The 20,213-nt window shown below is 35.8% G+C and overlaps 2 protein-coding genes across 2 annotated transcripts in view; one reads left to right on the forward strand and one right to left on the reverse strand.

Annotated features, from left to right (window-relative positions):
• Positions 1-437: 437 nt before the first annotated feature.
• Positions 438-9,008, forward strand: LOC113042615 (regulator of MON1-CCZ1 complex-like). Its single transcript, XM_026201595.1, has 20 exons — positions 438-644; positions 1,096-1,172; positions 1,432-1,516; positions 1,597-1,653; positions 2,605-2,691; positions 2,794-2,934; positions 3,069-3,172; positions 3,295-3,384; positions 3,482-3,587; positions 4,377-4,485; positions 4,614-4,658; positions 4,757-4,810; positions 4,887-5,015; positions 5,141-5,247; positions 5,352-5,471; positions 5,607-5,684; positions 7,269-7,373; positions 7,482-7,550; positions 7,657-7,882; positions 8,039-9,008. Exons 1-20 carry the CDS (start codon positions 546-548, stop codon positions 8,116-8,118), a joined length of 1,968 nt encoding a protein of 655 aa, XP_026057380.1. The 5' UTR covers positions 438-545; the 3' UTR covers positions 8,119-9,008.
• Positions 9,009-9,502: 494 nt separating this feature from the next.
• Positions 9,503-20,213, reverse strand: part of LOC113042612 (melanoma receptor tyrosine-protein kinase) — a 29,448-nt gene continuing 18,737 nt past the window's right edge. The window contains exons 17-27 of the mRNA XM_026201590.1: positions 18,339-18,480; positions 18,140-18,262; positions 17,292-17,390; positions 17,034-17,219; positions 14,204-14,359; positions 14,017-14,092; positions 13,184-13,330; positions 12,847-12,944; positions 12,449-12,619; positions 12,293-12,362; positions 9,503-11,742 (exon numbers count right to left, since the gene is read on the reverse strand). Of these exons, the coding sequence (XP_026057375.1) occupies positions 11,444-11,742; positions 12,293-12,362; positions 12,449-12,619; positions 12,847-12,944; positions 13,184-13,330; positions 14,017-14,092; positions 14,204-14,359; positions 17,034-17,219; positions 17,292-17,390; positions 18,140-18,262; positions 18,339-18,480 (1,567 nt within the window). The 3' untranslated portion in view covers positions 9,503-11,443. The remainder of the gene's footprint in view (positions 11,743-12,292; positions 12,363-12,448; positions 12,620-12,846; positions 12,945-13,183; positions 13,331-14,016; positions 14,093-14,203; positions 14,360-17,033; positions 17,220-17,291; positions 17,391-18,139; positions 18,263-18,338; positions 18,481-20,213) is intronic.

The raw sequence follows: 20,213 nt of genomic DNA on the forward strand, positions 1-20,213 counted from the left end.
ATATATTGGCATGCTGAACTGTAGCAGTACTATTTTAGTATCAATAAACTATTAGAGTCTTCTGACTATATTTTTTATATTTTTGTTTTCATTATTATTTTGTGATTGTTTTTTTTTATTTATTTACTTTTAGTTAATGTACAGTTTAACATTTTTGTTTTAGGTTTAATTATTTTAGTACATCGAAATAAACTAAATGAAAATGAGAAACGTCACAGCATTTTATGTCACAATTCACTTTCATTGAGTTGCTATTTTGGAAAACGTGTGAACAAAATTGATAAAAACTTTCACTTTTGGTTGCTAGTAAACCTTTAATGTCCAAAAACTGTAGCCTAGTAATTTTAGGCTAGTATATTACTATATATATATTATAGGCTAAATATATTGGCCTACTGTTATTGGAAATGCGGCTGAGGAAACGTCACGTGACCAATTGAGCATCACATGACTTGCCTCACTTTGACGGACGCGGAAGTGGAAACACTAGCTAAAGTACGAACACAAAGCTGCAGAATAAACGACTTTAACTTACATAAAACGATATGAGTGACGAATATTATCTAGAGCTCAGTGACAACCCCGTGCAGTTTGAGAACGCGTCCAGCGTCAACAATGTGTTTTTCGACGAGGCGAATAAACAGGTGAAGACGCGTTTAATAATTTGAGGTGTAATAATGATATGACATTATAAAGTGCTATCATGGCTGTGTCTCAAAATCTAATCTTCCTAGACAGCATATTTGGGCAACATAGGCGCATTTTGTATGCTGTCTCGATGGGCACAGTCATAATGTAGCTTAGCTGTAGATAAATGCTAAACTTAATAACAAATGATTAGATTGGCATGTGAATGTACTATGCAGTGGTTTTCAGGGTCAGTGCATGTAGATGACCTTTTAATGCATTAAATACATCACTGAATCAGCCTTTGTTTATGTTGCTTGGGATCCAATGTAGTGATCTGTTCATATATCAAAAAGTGCTGTGGCTATACAGTGGTATCAAATTATACTTTTCTGTACACTGTGGTATTGAATGATTGCTCAATGATAACTTCTGCTTTCTGAGTATAATAGTTTTATGGGGTTTCAGGTGTTTGCTGTACGATCTGGCGGGGCCACAGGTGTTGTGGTTAAAGGGCCAGATGACAAGAGCTCAGTGGCTTTCAGGTGAGTCCCCTAGACTTTCTTTATGCATCTGTATCCTATACAGTATGCATCATGCAAAGATCAGTGTTAATTTAAATTTTTATATTTAATTTATCAATTTATTTTGATTTCAATTTTAGTTTAAGTCATTGTAATACACACAGTAGGTTTATTTTTAAGTTTAGGGCTTTCATCTAATATTTGTATTTTCATTTTGTGTTACTTTTTTTTTGTTTTAGTAATAACAGAATTGGTAAGCATAAACTGTTCTGTTTGACAGAATGGATGACAAAGGAGAGGTGAAGTGTATCAAGTTCTCACTGGGGAACAAAATCTTAGCTGTGCAGCGCACTACAAAATCAGTTGTAAGTAGAATTGATGTCTGCTGTCGCAATAAATGCAGTTGTTGTGCACAGTGAATTTCTTTTATTTCTCTTTTTTTTAGGATTTCATGAACTTCATTCCTGATTATCCATACTTGGAATTTTCCCATGAGTGCAAGGTACATCCCTAAACGAACAGAGATTGTCTAGAATTAATTAAACAGTTAATTGATGTACACATGTGGGTCAAAGACGAAAAAGTGTTTAACCATTAAAAAAAAGTGTAATACTGCTTTGAACTGTTGTAGTCCCCCCCCCCCCCCAAAAAAAAATGCTAAAAGTTTTCTGTTTAATTTAATTGCAATTTTGTTTTTGTTTTTCTTAGCAAAAAATAAATTTCATACATTTTCCCCTGATTTACAGAAGACAACCAGTAAAATGTCATTCAGTGTAACAAGCTTGTCAGGCATATTTACAACAAAAATCAATTTATGACATATTAAAAGACTAATTACTTTCACACCAAATACTAATAAGTTGTAATCTTACATTTTTAACATTTGCCACTATCCTTGGTTTTGCCCATTTGTCAGTAAGAATTTTTTACTAATTTAAAACACAATAAAATTTAGTATGCTCCATTATTCATTTAGATATTTTAATATGTACACGTCAGAATAAGCATGTTGTTTGAATTTTTGCATAAATATTGTGTTACACTGAATGACAATGTAACATTATTTCAACCAAATTTTGACATTTTATTCTCCAAAAACTTATTTAAAACTTTAAAAGTAGACATTTTACTTACATTTAATGTGCTTTCTATGGACACAAAATCACTTTTGTACATTTTTCTTGACGCGGACATCTTAACGTCTTTGACCCATGTATATTGAGTAATGATGGTGAAAATTCATCACGGGAATAAATTACATTTGAAAATATATCCAAATAGAAAAAAGTTATTTAAAATATTTCACAATATTACTGTTTTTACTGTTTGTTTGATCAAATAAATTAAGCCTTATATCATGACTTAGATCAAGACTTACTGAAAAATCTTACTGGTTCAAAACTTGTTAAAACTTTGCAAATGTACTGTTTTTATGTATTTGTTTATTTTGCAGACAAAGAATGCCAACATTCTGGGATTTTGTTGGACCAACTGGAACGAGATTGTATTTGTTACTGATCAAGGAATAGAATTTTATCAGGTGGGTGGCACCTTCCATCAGTTCAGGAAACCGATTGAAGTGTTTTTTCAAGTCGTTCTTTCTACCGAAGGTAAACGGAGTCCTCGTTTTCCTCTGTTTCAGGTGCTGCCCGATAAACGAACCCTGAAGCTCTTAAAGAGCCAGAGCATCAATGTGAACTGGTACATGTACTGCCCAGAGACGGCCGTTCTTCTCCTTTCCACCACTGTACAGGGTAATGTGCTGCAGCCATTCGCTTTCAAGGTGAGTTTGATGTCTAATTATTTAATGTTGATGGAAAGCATGCAAGAGTTTTGCATCTGCAGACTTTAACCACAAGAGGGCAACAGTAGCTCTGATATTTGATACTGATCTGATCCTAACATTACTTTCTGTAGAGCGCGACCATGTCAAAGATGTCAAAGTTTGAGATTGAACTGCCAGCGGTGCCCAAACCAGCCAAACTCAGCCTCTCTGAGCGTGACATCGCTGTGGCTACAATGTAAGATGTGTGTGTGAACACCTGAGACAACACTAGACATCTAAATCTGAACGAGTATCTTTCTGTGATAGTTGATGTGGTTGGTAGTAGTCCAGCTGTCACACTCTTTCTCTCGACTGTAGATATGATCAGCTGTATGTGATGTATCTGAAGCATCACTCTAGAACCACCAACAGTCCTGGAGCCGAGGTGGTCCTCTATCATCTGCCCAGGTATAACAGAGAAGTCATTATTCTTTTACAATATTCAGATCTAATTTTGAGCAATTTTTTTTTTTTTTTACCTGTTCCTTCTTTCTTTTAACTGTAGAGAAGGCACATGTAAGAAGACCAATGTGCTCAAACTAAACACCACGGGTAAGTTTGCGCTGAATGTGGTGGATAATCTAGTTGTGGTGCACCATCAGAGCTCACAGGTGAGTTTGACAAGTGTTTAAACTGCTAACGGCATGATATCAATTCATTGCAATGATGTGCATTATAAACTAGCCGCTAACAATGTGCTTCGCTAGTCCTCTGGCATTCACATTATTTGGTTTTATTATTTTATTTTAAATGTGTGGAATGCACCGATATTAAAATTCAGGTTGATGTTGTCTGAATAAATAAAAATAAAAAAGTGCATTTAGGCATCACAGCATTATAAAATATTGTATATAAACCGATATTCATTTAGAGATTTGATGACGATTACAGTTAGCAAGGTTATTAAATGATTAGTGATTTTAAAGATGAACTGAAAGATGTTGTTAAATGACATAAAAAAATTAGGGGAACTGAAAATGCATATATATATATAATATGTATAAAATATAAACACACACACATATACATATACAATATGTATATGTGTGTGTGTTTATATTTTATACATATTATACATATTAAAACGTAGCATTTTATATATATATAAAATGCTATTATATATTATATTATATCGGGTTTTAGTGTGTTTTATTGTGCTAGTTAGCTGTATTTTTTGTAATAGATAGATATATATACATATACACACACATATATATATATATATATATATATATATATATATATATATATATATATATATATATATATATATATATATATATATATATATGCATCCCTTATAAATATGTAAAAGTAGTAGGATATAAATTTATCTGCTTAAAATGATGGTCTGACCTGATTTGAACCTTGTTTGAAATACTTGTGTTTTTGTATTTCAGACTTCACTCATTTATGATATAAAACTGAGGGAATTAGATGGTGCATTAAATGTGCATCAGCCTGTGCTTCCGGCTCGATCCATCAACCCCTACAAGATTCCTCGTTCAGGTGACTTGTAATTCATGTAGAAAGCGACAGCACACTTTTGATGATAATGACAGAATTCAAAGCTATATGTACCTGTCTGGCTTCTTCTGTGTGTAAGGAAGCTAATCTTTCTTTCGACACACTTCCAGGACCTGCAGCCGCTCCAAGTCAGGCCCCGGTGCCCTGTGAACTCTGTATCCTTACAGTTGAACTGTGAAATGTACCATATTTTCAAATAGGAAAACCATGTTTACTTGCCCTTCTCAGACTTTACTTTTCCTTAACAATCGAGACTCATCTTCCTGGAGTGTTTTTCAGCCAGATATCATCATCAGTGCCAGTGAAGGTACTTTACTAAACAGTGCACGAATGAAATCCGTTCTGGCGTGACGGAGAGTGATTACATGTTCTCTGTTTGTCAGGATATCTGTGGTACCTCCATGTGAAGCTGCAGCCTACGCTGAATCTCCTGCAGGATAAAGGCAAACTCATGGACTTCCTGTTGCGGAGACGAGACTGCAAAATGGTCATCCTGTCTGTATGCTCGCAAAGTAAACAACAGATTGCTTTATAAAGAGATTGCTCTATAAAATAACATTTCAAAAAGGAAAATGCCTGTTGAAGGTTTGAAGTATATTAGATATAATATTTAATGAACGAATGTCTTGTTCTTCAGTGCTTACAGAAGGAGATAAAGGGAACCTGTCTGTGGTGGCCACAGTGTTTGATAAACTCAACCAAGTGTACAAAGAGTACTTGGATGCAGAGCAAGCATATACTGCAGTCAGTACAGATTGATTTATTATACTGTGTTTGCTATATATGAATGTTGTATTTAAAGAAATAGTTTTTAATGATATTTTTGCCTTGTTTTCTTCTCTTCTCAGGCTATGGAATCAGGGCCCAGTCGCTCCAGCACTTCTTATAAAAGGCCGGTCCGGACTCAAGCGGTGATAGACCAGTCAGACATGTACACACACGTGCTGTCTGACTTCACTGAGAAGAAGGTAAACACACATTTATTTCGTTTAAGGATGCAGTTGGTTTAACTGTGCATTTTTCTCTGATATCTCTGTCTAAAGGATTGTAATGAATGGATTGCTATTTTTTATTCTAATTCTATAAATTGTCTTTGTGGACAGGAAGTGAAACATAAGTTCATCATTGCAGTTCTCATGGAGTACATTCGCTCTCTTAACCAGTTTCAGATCCACGTTCAGGTATGAACACCGCAAGGCCTTTAAAGGAGTACTTCACCCAAAAATGAATATTTCCAGAAAAATGAACTCATCCTCAGGCCATCCAAGATGTCAGTATCAGAACAGATTTGAGAAATTGAGCATTCCATCACTGGCTCACCAATGGATCTTCTGAAGTGAATGGGTGCCGTCAGAATGAGAGTCCTAACAGCTGATTAAGACATCACAATAATCCACAAGTTATGCACACCACTCCAATCCATCAATGACATTTTTGTGAAGAACTGTGTCTGTAAGAAACAAATCCATCAATATGACGTCTGAACTTGAAACCCTCTTGAAAAATGCTTCCTCCAGGGAAAAAATTCCTCTCACATCAAAATCCACCAACATTTTTGTTTACAGCTGTTTTGGTGCTTGATCTTGATCATATTTCTATGCTGATTCAGATGAGAAGCCTTTTACCGGAGGAAGCTTCTATTATGGATAGGAGTTTTGTATTTTAGCTTGAATAAATGGTTTGGAGTTTAAAAACTTCCTAATGATGGATTTGTTTATATAACAGCTGAAAAAAAAAAAAAAATTATTATTATTTTTTTTTTTTTACAAATGCACAGCTATCCACTTCACAAGATGTGGCATTGTATGGTTTATTGTAATGTTTTTAACAGCTGTTAGGACTCTCATTCTGATGGCACCCATTCACTGCAGAGGATCCATTGGTGAGCAAGTGATGGAATTTTTGGGTGAACTATTCCTTTTATTTATATTTTTATTTTTATTTTAAATTTGTCTATTTAAAAAAAAAAATCAGGATATCTTACCTACAATCAGAGCTGAAATTCTTTTGCATGTAATCTTAATAAACATAAACATAGGTAGTAGTTTCACAGGTTGGTTTTTCTGAAACATTCATTCCATTAGTAAGCTCTGGTGTAACTGTAAATGATCTCCCAGGTTCACCCTTACCTGTCCCAGGTGTTAGGGCTTGTTGGATGTTTTGCTCGCTGTTTCAGTTGCTTAGACACATTCTGCTTCGAGCGTCTTCAGTAACAGATGATAATCTTTGCAGTGGCCTCTAGCATTACACTTCATCCTTCAACATATTTTTTTATTTGGGCGTTCCTTAAACTATGCCTTTGAACAAAATATTATGAATAACATGTGAACAACTATTTCATTGCTATCTGACATTTAGAGTTATTTACACCAACTGCAGGTTCAGCCCTCTTGGAACAACATGGGCTTCTGTGCAGCTATAACTGAACACACAGTAACTTAAAAGCAGCAAACTTTGTTTATGAGCTTTTTAGGCTTTACTTGTAGGACAGTGGAGAGAAAAAGTGGAGTGAAAGAGTTCAATGGGACAAGCTTTTTATAAATGAATGAAGATCTAGTCACATATAGTCCCCATTGTCGTCTCTAGTATTTCTTTCCCTACCATGGAAGTCAATGTGGATCAAAAAAATATCTGTTGGTTCTTCAAAATATCGTCTTTTGTGTTCATCAAGAATTGAATGTTACATTTGCATGATTTAGTAAAGAATCATAATAGTTGTAGTACAGCATACAGTGACTCTTCTCATCTTTATTTGACCTTTCCAGCATTATTTGTATGAGCTAGTCATCAAAACTCTTGTCCAGCACAACCTCTTCTACATGCTGCACCAGTTTCTTCAGTACCACGTCCTGAGCGACTCCAAACCTCTGGTGAGTGTGCAGTTCAGTCAAACTCAGTTTCTCAATAGAACTTTGATTTCTGTACACTGGGAAACTCCATGGAGCTTTGCTTCATTGAGAACTTCTTGATGTTTCTAGGCCTGTCTGCTGCTGTCTCTGGAGAGCACATATCCCGCTGCTCACCAGCTCTCTCTAGACATGCTGAAGGTAAAAAAAAAAAAAACCAGCATGCTCAGTGCAGATGGCTGATGCTTCGTTTTGCCTGTTGCTGTTGTTCTAAAGCGATCCGTGTGTGTGTGTTTGTGTTTTTCAGAGGCTCTCGACCGCTAATGATGAGATCGTGGAGGTTCTTCTGTCCAAGCAGCAGGTTTTGGCCGCGCTGCGTTTTATTCGAAGTGTCGGCGCCCACGATAACATCTCCGCTCGGAAGTTTCTAGACGCCGCGCGGCAAACAAACGACACCATGTTGTTCTACACCATCTTCCGCTTCTTCGAGCAGAGGAACATGCGCTTGCGTGGTAATCCTGGTTTCAACCAAGGTAAGTGATTTCGACCAATGGAGTTCGTGTCCACCAAATGGGCTGAACGTCAAAATCAATCGAACCAGGGTGTACAGATAGACTTCCTTTCATTGATCGGAGCTGAAAACATCAACACATGAGTGGACTTCCTCTGACATCATCTTCCTGTTTCAGGAGAGCACTGTGAGGAGCATGTGGCCTACTTTAAGCAAGTGTTTGGAGAGAACGCTTTGATGAAACAAGCCACGGCATGAAAGACTACAGTGAGAGCAGGAACAATGGTTTCTCGAGGAGGAAACGGTATTGCTTTGAGCAGAATGAAAACCTTATGAAGCTCACATGAACACCAGAGAGAGTTAAAAGAGACACTTTATCGTCTTATATGCATGTTTGCTATGAAGTACAGATGGTTTTGGCAGGATAAAGCAATAACAGAAAGGATTACTAATACCAACACAATTCAAAAGAGCGCTCAACTAACTGGTCTGTACTGTATGCTTAAAATGTATATATAGTAAAAAGAAATCTCTTGATATATAATGTGTATATATAATAAATAGAATATGTACATATATGTAACGTGCTTTGTGAGATTCTTTACAGAAAAGAAATGAATGAATGGGCGGTGATTGTTTTCGGTTTATCATTTTTGGCATGATGATAATCTACGGAAATGATTCAATCCTTCCACCCACAGATGTCTGGGACTGGTAACCATTCAGCTGTAAGTCATGGCTCATTTCAAAATGTAGGGTACATTTCATGTCCATTGATAATTATGTTTTTTCTAACAATGTTCGATTTTATCCTTTTATAAGTATACATTCTTATTTTGTGCGACCTGTTTTTCGGTTTGCTTGAAATTGCCTTTCTGGACCTTCAATGATGTTCAGTGTAATGAAATAAGCATTGAGGTCAAGATTACCTTAAGCAGACCGAGTTTAAATTTCATTTTCTTTCAAATTAGATTTCATTTCTCTCATGTCCACTAAAGATGTCAACTATGTTACTAACCAAACCAAACGCCCCTCTTTTTTCTGTATTTGATCTCCAATGACTTGTCAAGAGTATATGGATTGAGTGTTGGGTCCACTGTTATGGTAAATATTTGAAAGATTTGCATCCAAATAAATATTAAAATCGAGGTCAACCTAATTGATCATTTTGCATCCAAATGGTGAATTTGTCAACTATGTTACCTGTCGACCCATTCAGTTTGTCAGTAACAGCGTTGACAAACTCAACAAAACATCTTTTTCTTTATAATATTAATATTCTCAAGCTTAGCAACTAGCAGATAAATTACACTTATGAAATATATCAACTGTCACTAACAGTTAATATATTGAGAAAGCATATCATTTTTACACTCTCTTTCAGAAGTCATCATAGTTTGTTAGTTGGTAATATATTGTTATCGTGCTGTTTGCAAAAGAAAAAAATCCAACATATCATTTATATCCACAGCCGGTGTATTAGAAACACTTAACTAGTTTTAGTAATTGAATGCCAAGGTAAGAAAGCACCAAGTGTAGTGTAATAAATGTACACAAATATTTTTCAATATGTTAATAACTCCGGGAACGCCTTGAAATAGTCTGTGAAAAGGATCCATTGTGCATCATTGTTTTTTAAAAAAAAAAAACATAAAAGACCTTTATGGAATTGGCACATCACAAGATTTAATTTTCACATTTCAACACAGTTTAATAACACTGCAATGTAACAAAGTGTCCATACAGATTTAAACCACATGTTAAACCTAAAAAGAATCCTAAAACTAACATTCACAGGTGTGTAATGCAGTAGATCTCCGGAGGATTGTGCTACATCAAGTATATTTACATACTAAATGTGGTCTTTGCAGTATCTCACAGTGAAGTAGAACAGGTTTCACAGTCAAACTTACATTTTAAAACTTCTTTCTGAATATATTCAGCATTTTTTGGGGCGATGAAGTGGACGTGGTCACTTAATCAATATTAATGGGATCCTGTAGAGTTAATATCTCATAATGGCCTGCTTTTTCCCCTTAAAATTTAGAAGTAGATTGTGTGCTAAGTGCACACTTGGGTGAATGTGTCACAGGGGACAGAAACAAGCAGTCTGATTTATTAAATCAGCAGAATCAGAAAGGATCAGGACAGCCTTTTAACACCAGAAAGCCTTTTAGCCCAACAGTGTTTCTTTCAATGAATCTAACAGTTGTTAAAATATTAAAACCAAATGTGGACGCTCACTTAGTGGGTCTATTAAGTGCAGTCCAGGGTTAAAGGTCAGTGTTTGTGTGACTTTAGGTAGCTTTTATGTACATTTACATTGTGTGGTGGACATCTATGTTCACAGTGCATGTTGTTATATTTACAATCAGTTCTGTTGTTACTCAGGCAGTTATTACGGGTCAGATCAGAGGTTTGTGCTTGAATATTTTAAATAGAGTATTTTTTTACATTCCTAATGCACATTCTTTGCAATGTTTTGCACAAATCATTGGTGCAAATGATTCTAACTCTGGTAATCTTTTATCAAAATGAGGTAACTTGCTTTGCCTCAGCCGATACGGTAGTCGACAACCTTTTCTTTTTCAGTCATCAAGAGCTCCTCCCTTCCAGCCTTCTCCATTCTGGTATGTAACAATAAAATTAATTTCTTAAATATCCTATTTCATTCGGAATTACAACCGTTCAAAAGTTTGGGGTCGGTAAGATTATTTGAATGTTTTCAAATGATGCTCACCAAGGATGCACAATGCAATAAAACAGTAATATTACAAAATATTGCAGTTTAAAATAATGGTTTACTATTTGAATATGTTTTAAAATGTACTGTGATGCAAAACTGAACCGCATCATTACTGTCATAATCCTTCATAAATGATTCTAATATGCTGAGTTACTGCTCAAGAAACATTTCTGATTATTATCAACAAAAAAAAAAAAAAAGATTTCTGAGATGTAAACACAGAATTTACAGAAAAGGAACCGCAAGAAAAAAATCTGAATTATGAGAAACAGATTCTGAATTATGAGGAACAAAGTCCAAGGTGTGAGATTTAATAAATAATTATTTATAATAAATAATAATAATTGATACGTACTAACCCCAAACTATTTAAACGCTGTATATCTCGGAAGGAAAATTAGGGTTGAGACTCGAGTGGTATTTCATATTTCACAAACAAGAAAAAAAGATCTTATCTGGCTTGTAAACTCACTGTACTACCCAAGGTTAATTACGTAATCAGAGTAAAATGATGACGGTCTAACTACATGAAGTATTAACAGCTCAATTAAGTTTTGGTTCAATAAATTAAGCTACATCCGACAACAACATTCATCAAAAGCATCAACTATTACATGTACCTATATTACACAGAAATACTGAAATTTGCTCTAGCTTGACATTCAACACATTACTCACAGCTTCACGTCTCACAAACACACCCCTTTACGAACGAGTTCATAGTGGCAGTCGCCTTCAAGCATATCCAGACCTGACGTCCTCATGTTCTTAAACCAGCTGCAGCACTAACACTAACAGAAGTTGAAGCAGTGTGATTCATACATCCATCCCGCTGATCTAACGTACGTGAGACAGCAAGGCTGTGCCGAGGCCCAGGTAGTGTAAGTTCTCCGTCGCCGGGAGGAAAAGAACGTCGCTGTTGGACGAGGGCAGGAAGCTGTGCTGGTAGTCAGGGTTATCGAGGCTGGCGCCGGGGGAGCGTGGTAGAGTAGCGCAGGAGGTGTTTAGGTACTCCGGCCCGTCAGGTTTACAGCTGTATGTATCTATATATCCGTTTTCTGTCTGTGCACGAGCCGGACCCTTGTAGTCTGGGTTCATCATGTTGCTTGTTGTGGTCACATCCTGGTTAATGTACTCTGTGGGAAGGAGAAGATCAAATGTGCTTATGAAACAGTAATATTAATTGCATGTGCACACCAGAACATATGACTATCTTTTATTATTCTCATATTTGTACTTCTTTCAGTATTTTTATTTTTTTTATTTAGGTTGCTCCTTTAGAAACTGGTCAGAGACGACAGATGATATACTTCAAATCAATGTCAGTGCAATAAATCAATATAATAAAAAAGTTATAAAATAAAAAAAGCATTTTTATTAAATAAATCCTATTTGTTGCTGTTTTATTTAATTTTCAAATTATTATTATTATTATTTTTTTTTTACAAAAACTGAATATTATACTATTATGCACAATATACTACTTATAAAAATAAATTAAATATAAATATAAGATGGAAAAAGTTCAAAAACTTAACTTAAACAGGTTACAGTATTAAAATTACTAAAACTGAAAAATATATTAAAACTACATAGACATATAAAAAAGACAGACGGAAAAAAAAAGATATATATTAAATACAGAATATAAATAAATACACTGGACCATTAAATTCATGGTAATACCTGGCAGCATGAGGTCTTTAAGTGTGGGGTCTGTAATGTAGCGTAACATCACACCATTCGTGTAGTTGTCCTTAAAACAATACACAAAAGACCAATGAATCATGTCTGATGAAGTGCACTTTGCTAATATCATTATGAACGATAGAGGATACTGACTGCTGCATTGTGATACTGAGGCGTTGGTGGTGGTTTTGATTGGTCGAACAATCGTTTGTTGGGCAGCAGGTATTCCTCCGCATCTACCACACCATCCATATCTTCAGTACTGATCCACGACATGCAGAACTTCGAATCCGTCGGGCTGGACTGGAACATGTCATCATCTCCCTGTGAATAAAACTCTCATTGGAGTAATTCATTTTTGATGTATATAAACTTATATGGATGTATGTACATTAATTTAAATTAAATGCATGAACAATGAAAATAAAATCAATATCAGTATATTAAATCAACATGATGTAAGACCTACTGTACAAATGGCATGAATGCATTTCCTTTCTAAATGGTGAAATTTTCCTAAAAGGAAAGCATTGATATTTTTTGTGAACTACCTGAATGACAAGGTAGCGAGATGGATCCCGGGCCATTTTTGAAAACTCTGACACAAGTTCACGGAAGTTAGGTCTGCTGTCAGCATCAATCATCCAGCCTAGATATAGATATACATTAATGTCCAGTCATTTCTGCGATTATGTATTATGGCTATTATGTTGCATTCAAATCTTTTCAGTTTACAATGTGTTTTTCTCGTGTTCATCTGAAATTTTCATGCAATGCTGTATTTTCTGAATACTTTTATTCATGGCCAAATTATTGCTACCATTACAAACCCTTTTGAATGGTGATTTTCTGTTCTACCCTGCTCTCGAATGCACCTTTAGCACTCACATTTGACCATGATCATATAGACATCTATAGTGCAGATGGGCGGCTGTGGCAAACGCTCTCCCTTCTCCAGGATATCTGCAATCTCTCTGGCTGGGATTCCATCGTACGGTCTGGATCCAAATGTCATCAGCTCCCACACAGTGACCCCTGAAGAGGTAATCCATTAAATCACACTTTACAATAAGGTTTAATTTGTGAACTGTCATTCAATTTTACAGCATTAGCATAGTCTGTTAATACTGCAGTACCAAGTCCATCCAAGATGTACATGAGTTTGTTTCTTCATCAGTAGAGATTTGGAGAAATTAAGCATTGCATCAGTTGCTCACCAAAGGATCCTCTGGAGTGAATGGGTGCCGTCAGAATGAGAGTCCTTGCAGTTGATAAAAACATCACAATGATCCACACCACCCCAGTCCATCAATTAACAAATGAAAACAGTCCAAAACTGTATATATTGAGAGGACAACAGAGGATAGACTTTTTCAATGCAAAAAGTCTTATGAAGTATGCACTGATATTTTAGGCAGAAGCAAGGTAAAAAAAAAAATAATGATGGACATATTTCTTACAAACGTGCAGCTTTTCACTTCACAAGTCATTAAATGATGGACTTTATTGGTGTGGATTATTGTGGTGTTTTTATCAGCTGTTTGGACTCTCATTCTGACGGCACCCATTCGCTGCAGAGGATCCATAGTTGAGCATGTCTGAAGCAAATAAAAAATTTTCAATGAACTATTCCTTTAAATTTGCACTTTTCTATGCTAATATGCCTGTGATGTAATAATAAATGCAGTTTCATGATATAATATGTAGTGATGAGCACTGACCATAACTCCATACATCACTTTGATGAGTGTAAGTCCAGTGACGAATTGACTCTAGTGCCATCCACTTTATAGGCACCTAAGAGTGTAGCACAGGTAAATAATCAGTTTTCCTGTAAATATTAACAAATATGTACATATGCCAATGCATTTCCATTTATTTATTTTACACTAGTGATGTGTGACCTACTTTCCCTCCGTCAGCATGGTATTCCTTCTCATCTGCACCCAGGAGTCTGGCCAGGCCAAAGTCAGTGATCTTCACATGGTTAGGAGTCTTCACCAGCACATTCCTGGCCGCTAAGTCACGATGAACCAGGTGACGCTCTTCCAAGTAGTGCATTCCCTGTTGAGAAGGGTCAGAATGTTTTTAAATTCCAAGAACACGCATCGACCTGCATCCAGTCAGCACTTTCAGACCCAGCGCTTTCAGAATTGCTATTTTGTTGTTTTGTAGAAGAAATGCAGTGAATTTATTTATGAGAATGTTGTGGAAGCAGGAGGAGGAGTTTATTTATTTATACATAATATTTTACACATAAATATTTATTTATGTGCTTATTTATATGTACAAGGTTTATGCAAGATTTATACACTACAGTAAAAAATTTTTGAGGTCACTACAATTTTTGAGGTCAATACATTTATTCTTCAAGGATGCATCAAAATATTTCACAATATTGCTGTTTTTACCATATTTTTCATTAAATAAATGCTGCCTCTGTGAGCAAAAGAGGCTCTCAAAAACATTGTATTAAAATAGAAAAACTTTATTTGTAATTGTAATAATATTTTACAGTTTTAATGTTTTTATAGTATTTTTTTATCAAATAAATGGTGAGTAAAAGAGACTTACATCTTTAAAGAGCAAACAGATTAATGTATCTTGGAATTAATATTTGTTACCTAACCCTAACCCTAACCCTAACTTTTAATTCCACACAAATATTTTTCTGTCCTGGTTAAAATTAATTAGTGTTATGTGAAAAATTATGTGTGTGTGTGTGTGTATGCAGTAGCGGTTTTAGGCACGGGCGAACCGGGCAGCCGCCCGGGGCGTCATTTTTTCGTGACACATTGGGGGCGGCAACACGAGCAGATAAACAAAAAATCCTCTGTGTCGCGAAGCGGTTTTTCGTCATTTATATCATTTCGCTGTGTGTGGAATTGGCAAATTGGCGCTCCCTGCAGCTGCCGGCGCCCCTGCTTGCTGAAAATATCCACAGAAGCTTTGTGTTGTGAGAGAAGTGTAAGGGAGTGGGGCGAGAGGCGCGTGCGACATTTCACCTCTGGGTCTCTCTCAAATGGAACGGACAGGGCGGGGGTGGACGGGGACGGGGGATCCACACTAGTAATATAATTAATAATAGGCTAAAGTCAGTCACACACCTCGACTTTCTTCCAAATAACGCACATTTCATTCATACTGTTATAATACAGGCCTATAGTTCCTGCAAATGAAACTAGGTAATACAAAACGATTATGTGGTCATCAAGGTGAATTGGTTTAGTCTTGACTTCTGGTTGTGAGTGACAGTTGAGGGGCTGGGAAATCTGTTGATTGTCGAGTGCCAAATAAACAGAGATGGAGAAGAAAAGGTCAAAGCCAGGTGCCCAATTTCGAAAAAAAAGAAAAGAAGAAGAGGAGAAACGAGCAAAAGATAAAGGTATGCAACTATTGTCTCTGTATGATTACAGTATCCATATCATGAATGAAGGGCTAATGTTAATTGGTGGTGGGTATAACTCTTTGTTAACCTTTTTGCTATGATGCTTGCTATGCTTATACAACAATAATTTGGTTTCAACTCAATCACGAGATCTAATTTATAATATTGTGCTTTGCAATAAAACTGTTAAAAGTTCAGTTATCATTTCCATCAGTTGGTTTAACATTAGGCCCTGTAAATAACCAACTGCATTTTATCTGCTACACAGTATGCTAAGTATTGTTTCCTAAGTATAGTTTTACAAGTCATAACTAAAAGTGTGTCATGCGTATAATTTGAGGCAGTAACCTAATGGCACCTCCATGAAAGTTAGATTGATATACAAATTTTGGTTGAAAAATATCCTGAAACCCAAAAAGTTTTTGTTTTTGCCTATACATATAATTTAAAGTCATTTTATTTTTTTAAACAACTGAGTCCCAGTGACCATAGCATAACATGAATAAAATATAATTTTTCAATGTATTTTTTTTTTACTATTTGTTTCTATGCTCTAAAAAATGTGATGACATGGGGGGAAAAAAATGAAATAAATATATATTTTTTTTTTTTCCGGATCTAGGAGGATATAGCGTGTAATGACATACATTTAGTGTGTAAGAGCATGTTTATGTAACCCTTCTATTATGTTTTGAGTCAATTTGACCCTAGGCTGTTTTAGCTTAATAAAACATTATCCTATGGTCTTTTGATTTCAAATGCAGTTAAATTGCAATTTCAGGGGCACTTCTAAAATATTTTGGAGCATCCTCTGCCACTGGTCAGGATGAGCCAACCACCTCCTCCGCTACACATATGTCTCCACAAATATCTGATATTGAGGATGAAGACCTCTTTGCCTCTACTTCTACCCAGCATGAGCTTTCAGGTGTGCATATCTTGTGTGTGTGTGTGGGCTACAAGACAACTGCAATTTAATGTAATTTTAATATTTCTGATAATTTATGAGTAGGACTGTGTTTTTTCACTGCTATGTGTTTTGAGTAATATGCCAATATGCTGTCTGATAGAAATGCCTGGAGCTGAACCCCCACTGGCCCTCACATCTGACTGACAGGATTCGGACTGAGCTGGTTCACAGAGGACCAAGTAAAGTGCATGCATGCAATGATCTCACATCATATGAAAACAGTTGTTATAATAAAATATTGCTGTTTGTGCAGAACTTTGTTTGCTGTTTGGGGGGGGGGGGGGGGCTCGAAAGGGGTCTCGCCCAGGGTGTATTTCAATATAGAACCGCCACTGTGTGTATGTGGATATCGAGGGTTAAACAGATGACATTGAACTCACTTTGGCGATCTGCACACACCAGTTTAACAGAGTCTGTGAGCCGATACTGTCTTTATTCTCTCGAACATAATCCAGCAGGCAGCCGAAAGCCATGATCTGAGTTATCAGTTGGACGTTGGACGTGAGGCATATTCCCAACAGACGACACACGTGAGGGTGATCCACACCGGCCATCACATAGGCCTCCTGAGACCCCAAAATACAAGTTTTAAATGCAGGACAATTGTTAATCATTAGTACAAATGACACGATACCCACATCTAAGATCTCTTTGTTGGCTTTGGGAGATGCAACCTCTCTCAAAACTTTGATAGCAACAGGAATTTTCACATCCTCACCCTCTGGGATCCACAAACCCTAGAAGAAAAGAAAGGAAAAGTAAAATGTTAGGCTTTTTTCTTAGAACTTTCATGTTGACTGAGAAATGTGAAGTTTCGCAACTTCTGTGAAATATTTCCAGATAAAACAGTAAAGTCATTTCAGACATGGATCTTTTATTTTTAAATTAAAGATTACTTTTTTATCTTTGAAACATGGAGTCTGTTTTCATTTTGTAGTATAAAAAACGATAATAGGAATTGTAACATTATCTGGAATTGTATTTATTATTAATTATTAATTGTGTTTTATGTATATACTATTATTATTTATTAATATTTTGAATTGGCTTCTATGTTTTTCACTTTATATTTATATTTTAATTTGAGTAATTGTTTATCGTGCTTAGTCATTTTCATTAGTTTATATATATATATATATATATATATATATATATATATATATATATATATATATATATATATATTGCTTTATTGTATATTTATTTTAAGGGTTTTCTTTATATTCTTTTCATCTAATATAAGATCTAACATGATTTTATATCTTGCTTAAGTCAACCTTTATTTCTCAATTGCAGTAACAGTACAGTTTTTCCGTACTGATGAATCAATCATTTTAATACCAGAAATGTGTGTTAGCAAAGTATGGTCCATTTTGATGACCCTAACCCTAACCCTAACTACCTAACTAATGTCTTGGCCACAAATCTACAAAGCTTTATTAGGCCTGCTAAGTTACTGTAGTGTGCTTTGTTTTCAGAAATGTACCTTAAAGACAGTACCAAATGCTCCAGACCCAAGGACTTTTATTTTCTTCAGCTCTGTTTCCTTTAGGATGCGAAGGAGAGCCTGGTTGGGTGCTTCACCACTGGGAGTCAGCGGTTCAACCAGCTGCAGAATGATGGAAACATAGTTTTATGGGGGTTCAAACGTGATGTTTGACCAGTAATACATTTTTGTGTCTTGCCTCTCTTTCCTGAAGCAGGCGGCGTAAGGTCCTCTTTCGCCGGATGTGTCTTCGGCGGAAGATGATGAAGATGAAAAGGACGAGGACCATAATCAGCAGCATACCTGCAACAATCCCAGCCGCCACTAAAGGCATGTGAGAGCTATAGAGAGTATATAAAGTAATTTACTTTCATTAAAAAAAGGAAATCAAAACAGCATTTACTTCCATATTTGAATGTATTTATGAGTGAAACAGGATATTCAACAAGTAAACTTTAATTCAGAAAAAAAACACATCTGAGATTATATTTGTTAAATTGAATCACAAAATCAATCAGAAGGGTCGATTTTTTTGAAATTGAGATTTATTCATAATCTGGAAGCTGGATAAATTAGCATCCCATTGATGTGTGGTTTGTTAAGACAGGACACTATTTGGCCGAGATACAACTATCTGAAGATCTGGGATCTGAGGGTGCAAAAATTCAAAATATTGAGAAAATCACCTTTAAAGCTGTCCAAATTAAGTCCTTAGCAATGCATATTACTAATCAGAAATTATGTTTTGATATAATTATGGTAGAAAATCTTCATGGAGCATGATATTTACTTAATTTCCTTATGATTTTTGGCATATAATGTATTTTTGGCTATTGCTAATGTAAGATCCGCAAACTCGGTCCAAGGAAGGTGTCCAGTGCTGGCTGAAGGTTTCTAATTTGTTCGGTCTTCTCTGCACGCAAAGTTTTTCAATTTAAGTTTGATTCTAATCTGCCTCCATTTTATTATGACCTTGAATTTAGGTTGAAAGACAAATTGGTCGATTATCTGTCTCTAATGCTTGTCATTCTTTAAATAGAGCTTCTGTTGTCACCTATGTAACAACTTAGTTAAGGCTCAAACAATAATCAGAGGTTATGACTAGAACTGTGAAATATGCTTTTCCACTCGTGTTTTACCTAGCCCCCTATAAATAATCTAATTATATAACAATTTTAATATAGTGAGACAATAACCAGAGGTTATGGCTAGTACTATGGAATAGAACAACCCATGCAAATACCCCAATAGAATTTTCTAGCCCCCCATAGTTAATGCTACTGCAAGCAGTTAGTCAGAAATATAAAATATCACCTGATGTATCCCATGCTCCATCTAACCTGAGATTTAGTATACTAACCCTGGACGCAGATTTGTGGGAACATACGCCTTCACTTAATTTACTTGAGAAAATAATTTCAGAGGAAGTCAGAGTAAATCAAATGGAAAAATTTATTATCAATCAGGTAAGTATTATGCCAATTACATAGCCAATACAAGACATCAAATTCTCAAAGATGAATCTCAGAGTAAAAGATGCATGCCTTTTTTTTTTGTGAAATACATAGTATGAAGTGTGTGAACATGCTATGGGCTCATTCTGGCTACAGAAGACCCTGATCCTCTTGCTACATTTCCTTAAGTACCTCAGACCAAGACAAACATCCCCCGAGTTAGAGTTATCACCTCGTGAGACAAAGGGCATTTTGCATGAAAGAAATTTGGTAAAAGGCACACCCTCTACAGTGAGTAGAATATCTCTTAACTCTTAGGATCTTTATCACCTTTTAGTCTATTTCTTGTAAAATTGAGACCATTGTACCAGTCACCCTGAGACTATTCAGATAACACCAAACATGACTGTAAATCACTTGCATTCAACATATTCTGCTGTTGACCAGTCTGAGTGAGCTGGGGGAAGGGAAGGAAGGGGATGAGGGGGAACCAGTGCATACGTGAGAGGTGTTTCCCACATTTTCTCAGTGAGATGTGGGAACAGATGTCTGTATGTTAATGCACTGTGTGACCATTGTATGTCTCAGAAGATCAAAGTGTCTGAGGATCTGTAATTCTT

Source organism: Carassius auratus, chromosome 24, assembly GCF_003368295.1.
Source record: "Carassius auratus strain Wakin chromosome 24, ASM336829v1, whole genome shotgun sequence".
NCBI lineage: Eukaryota > Metazoa > Chordata > Actinopteri > Cypriniformes > Cyprinidae > Carassius > Carassius auratus.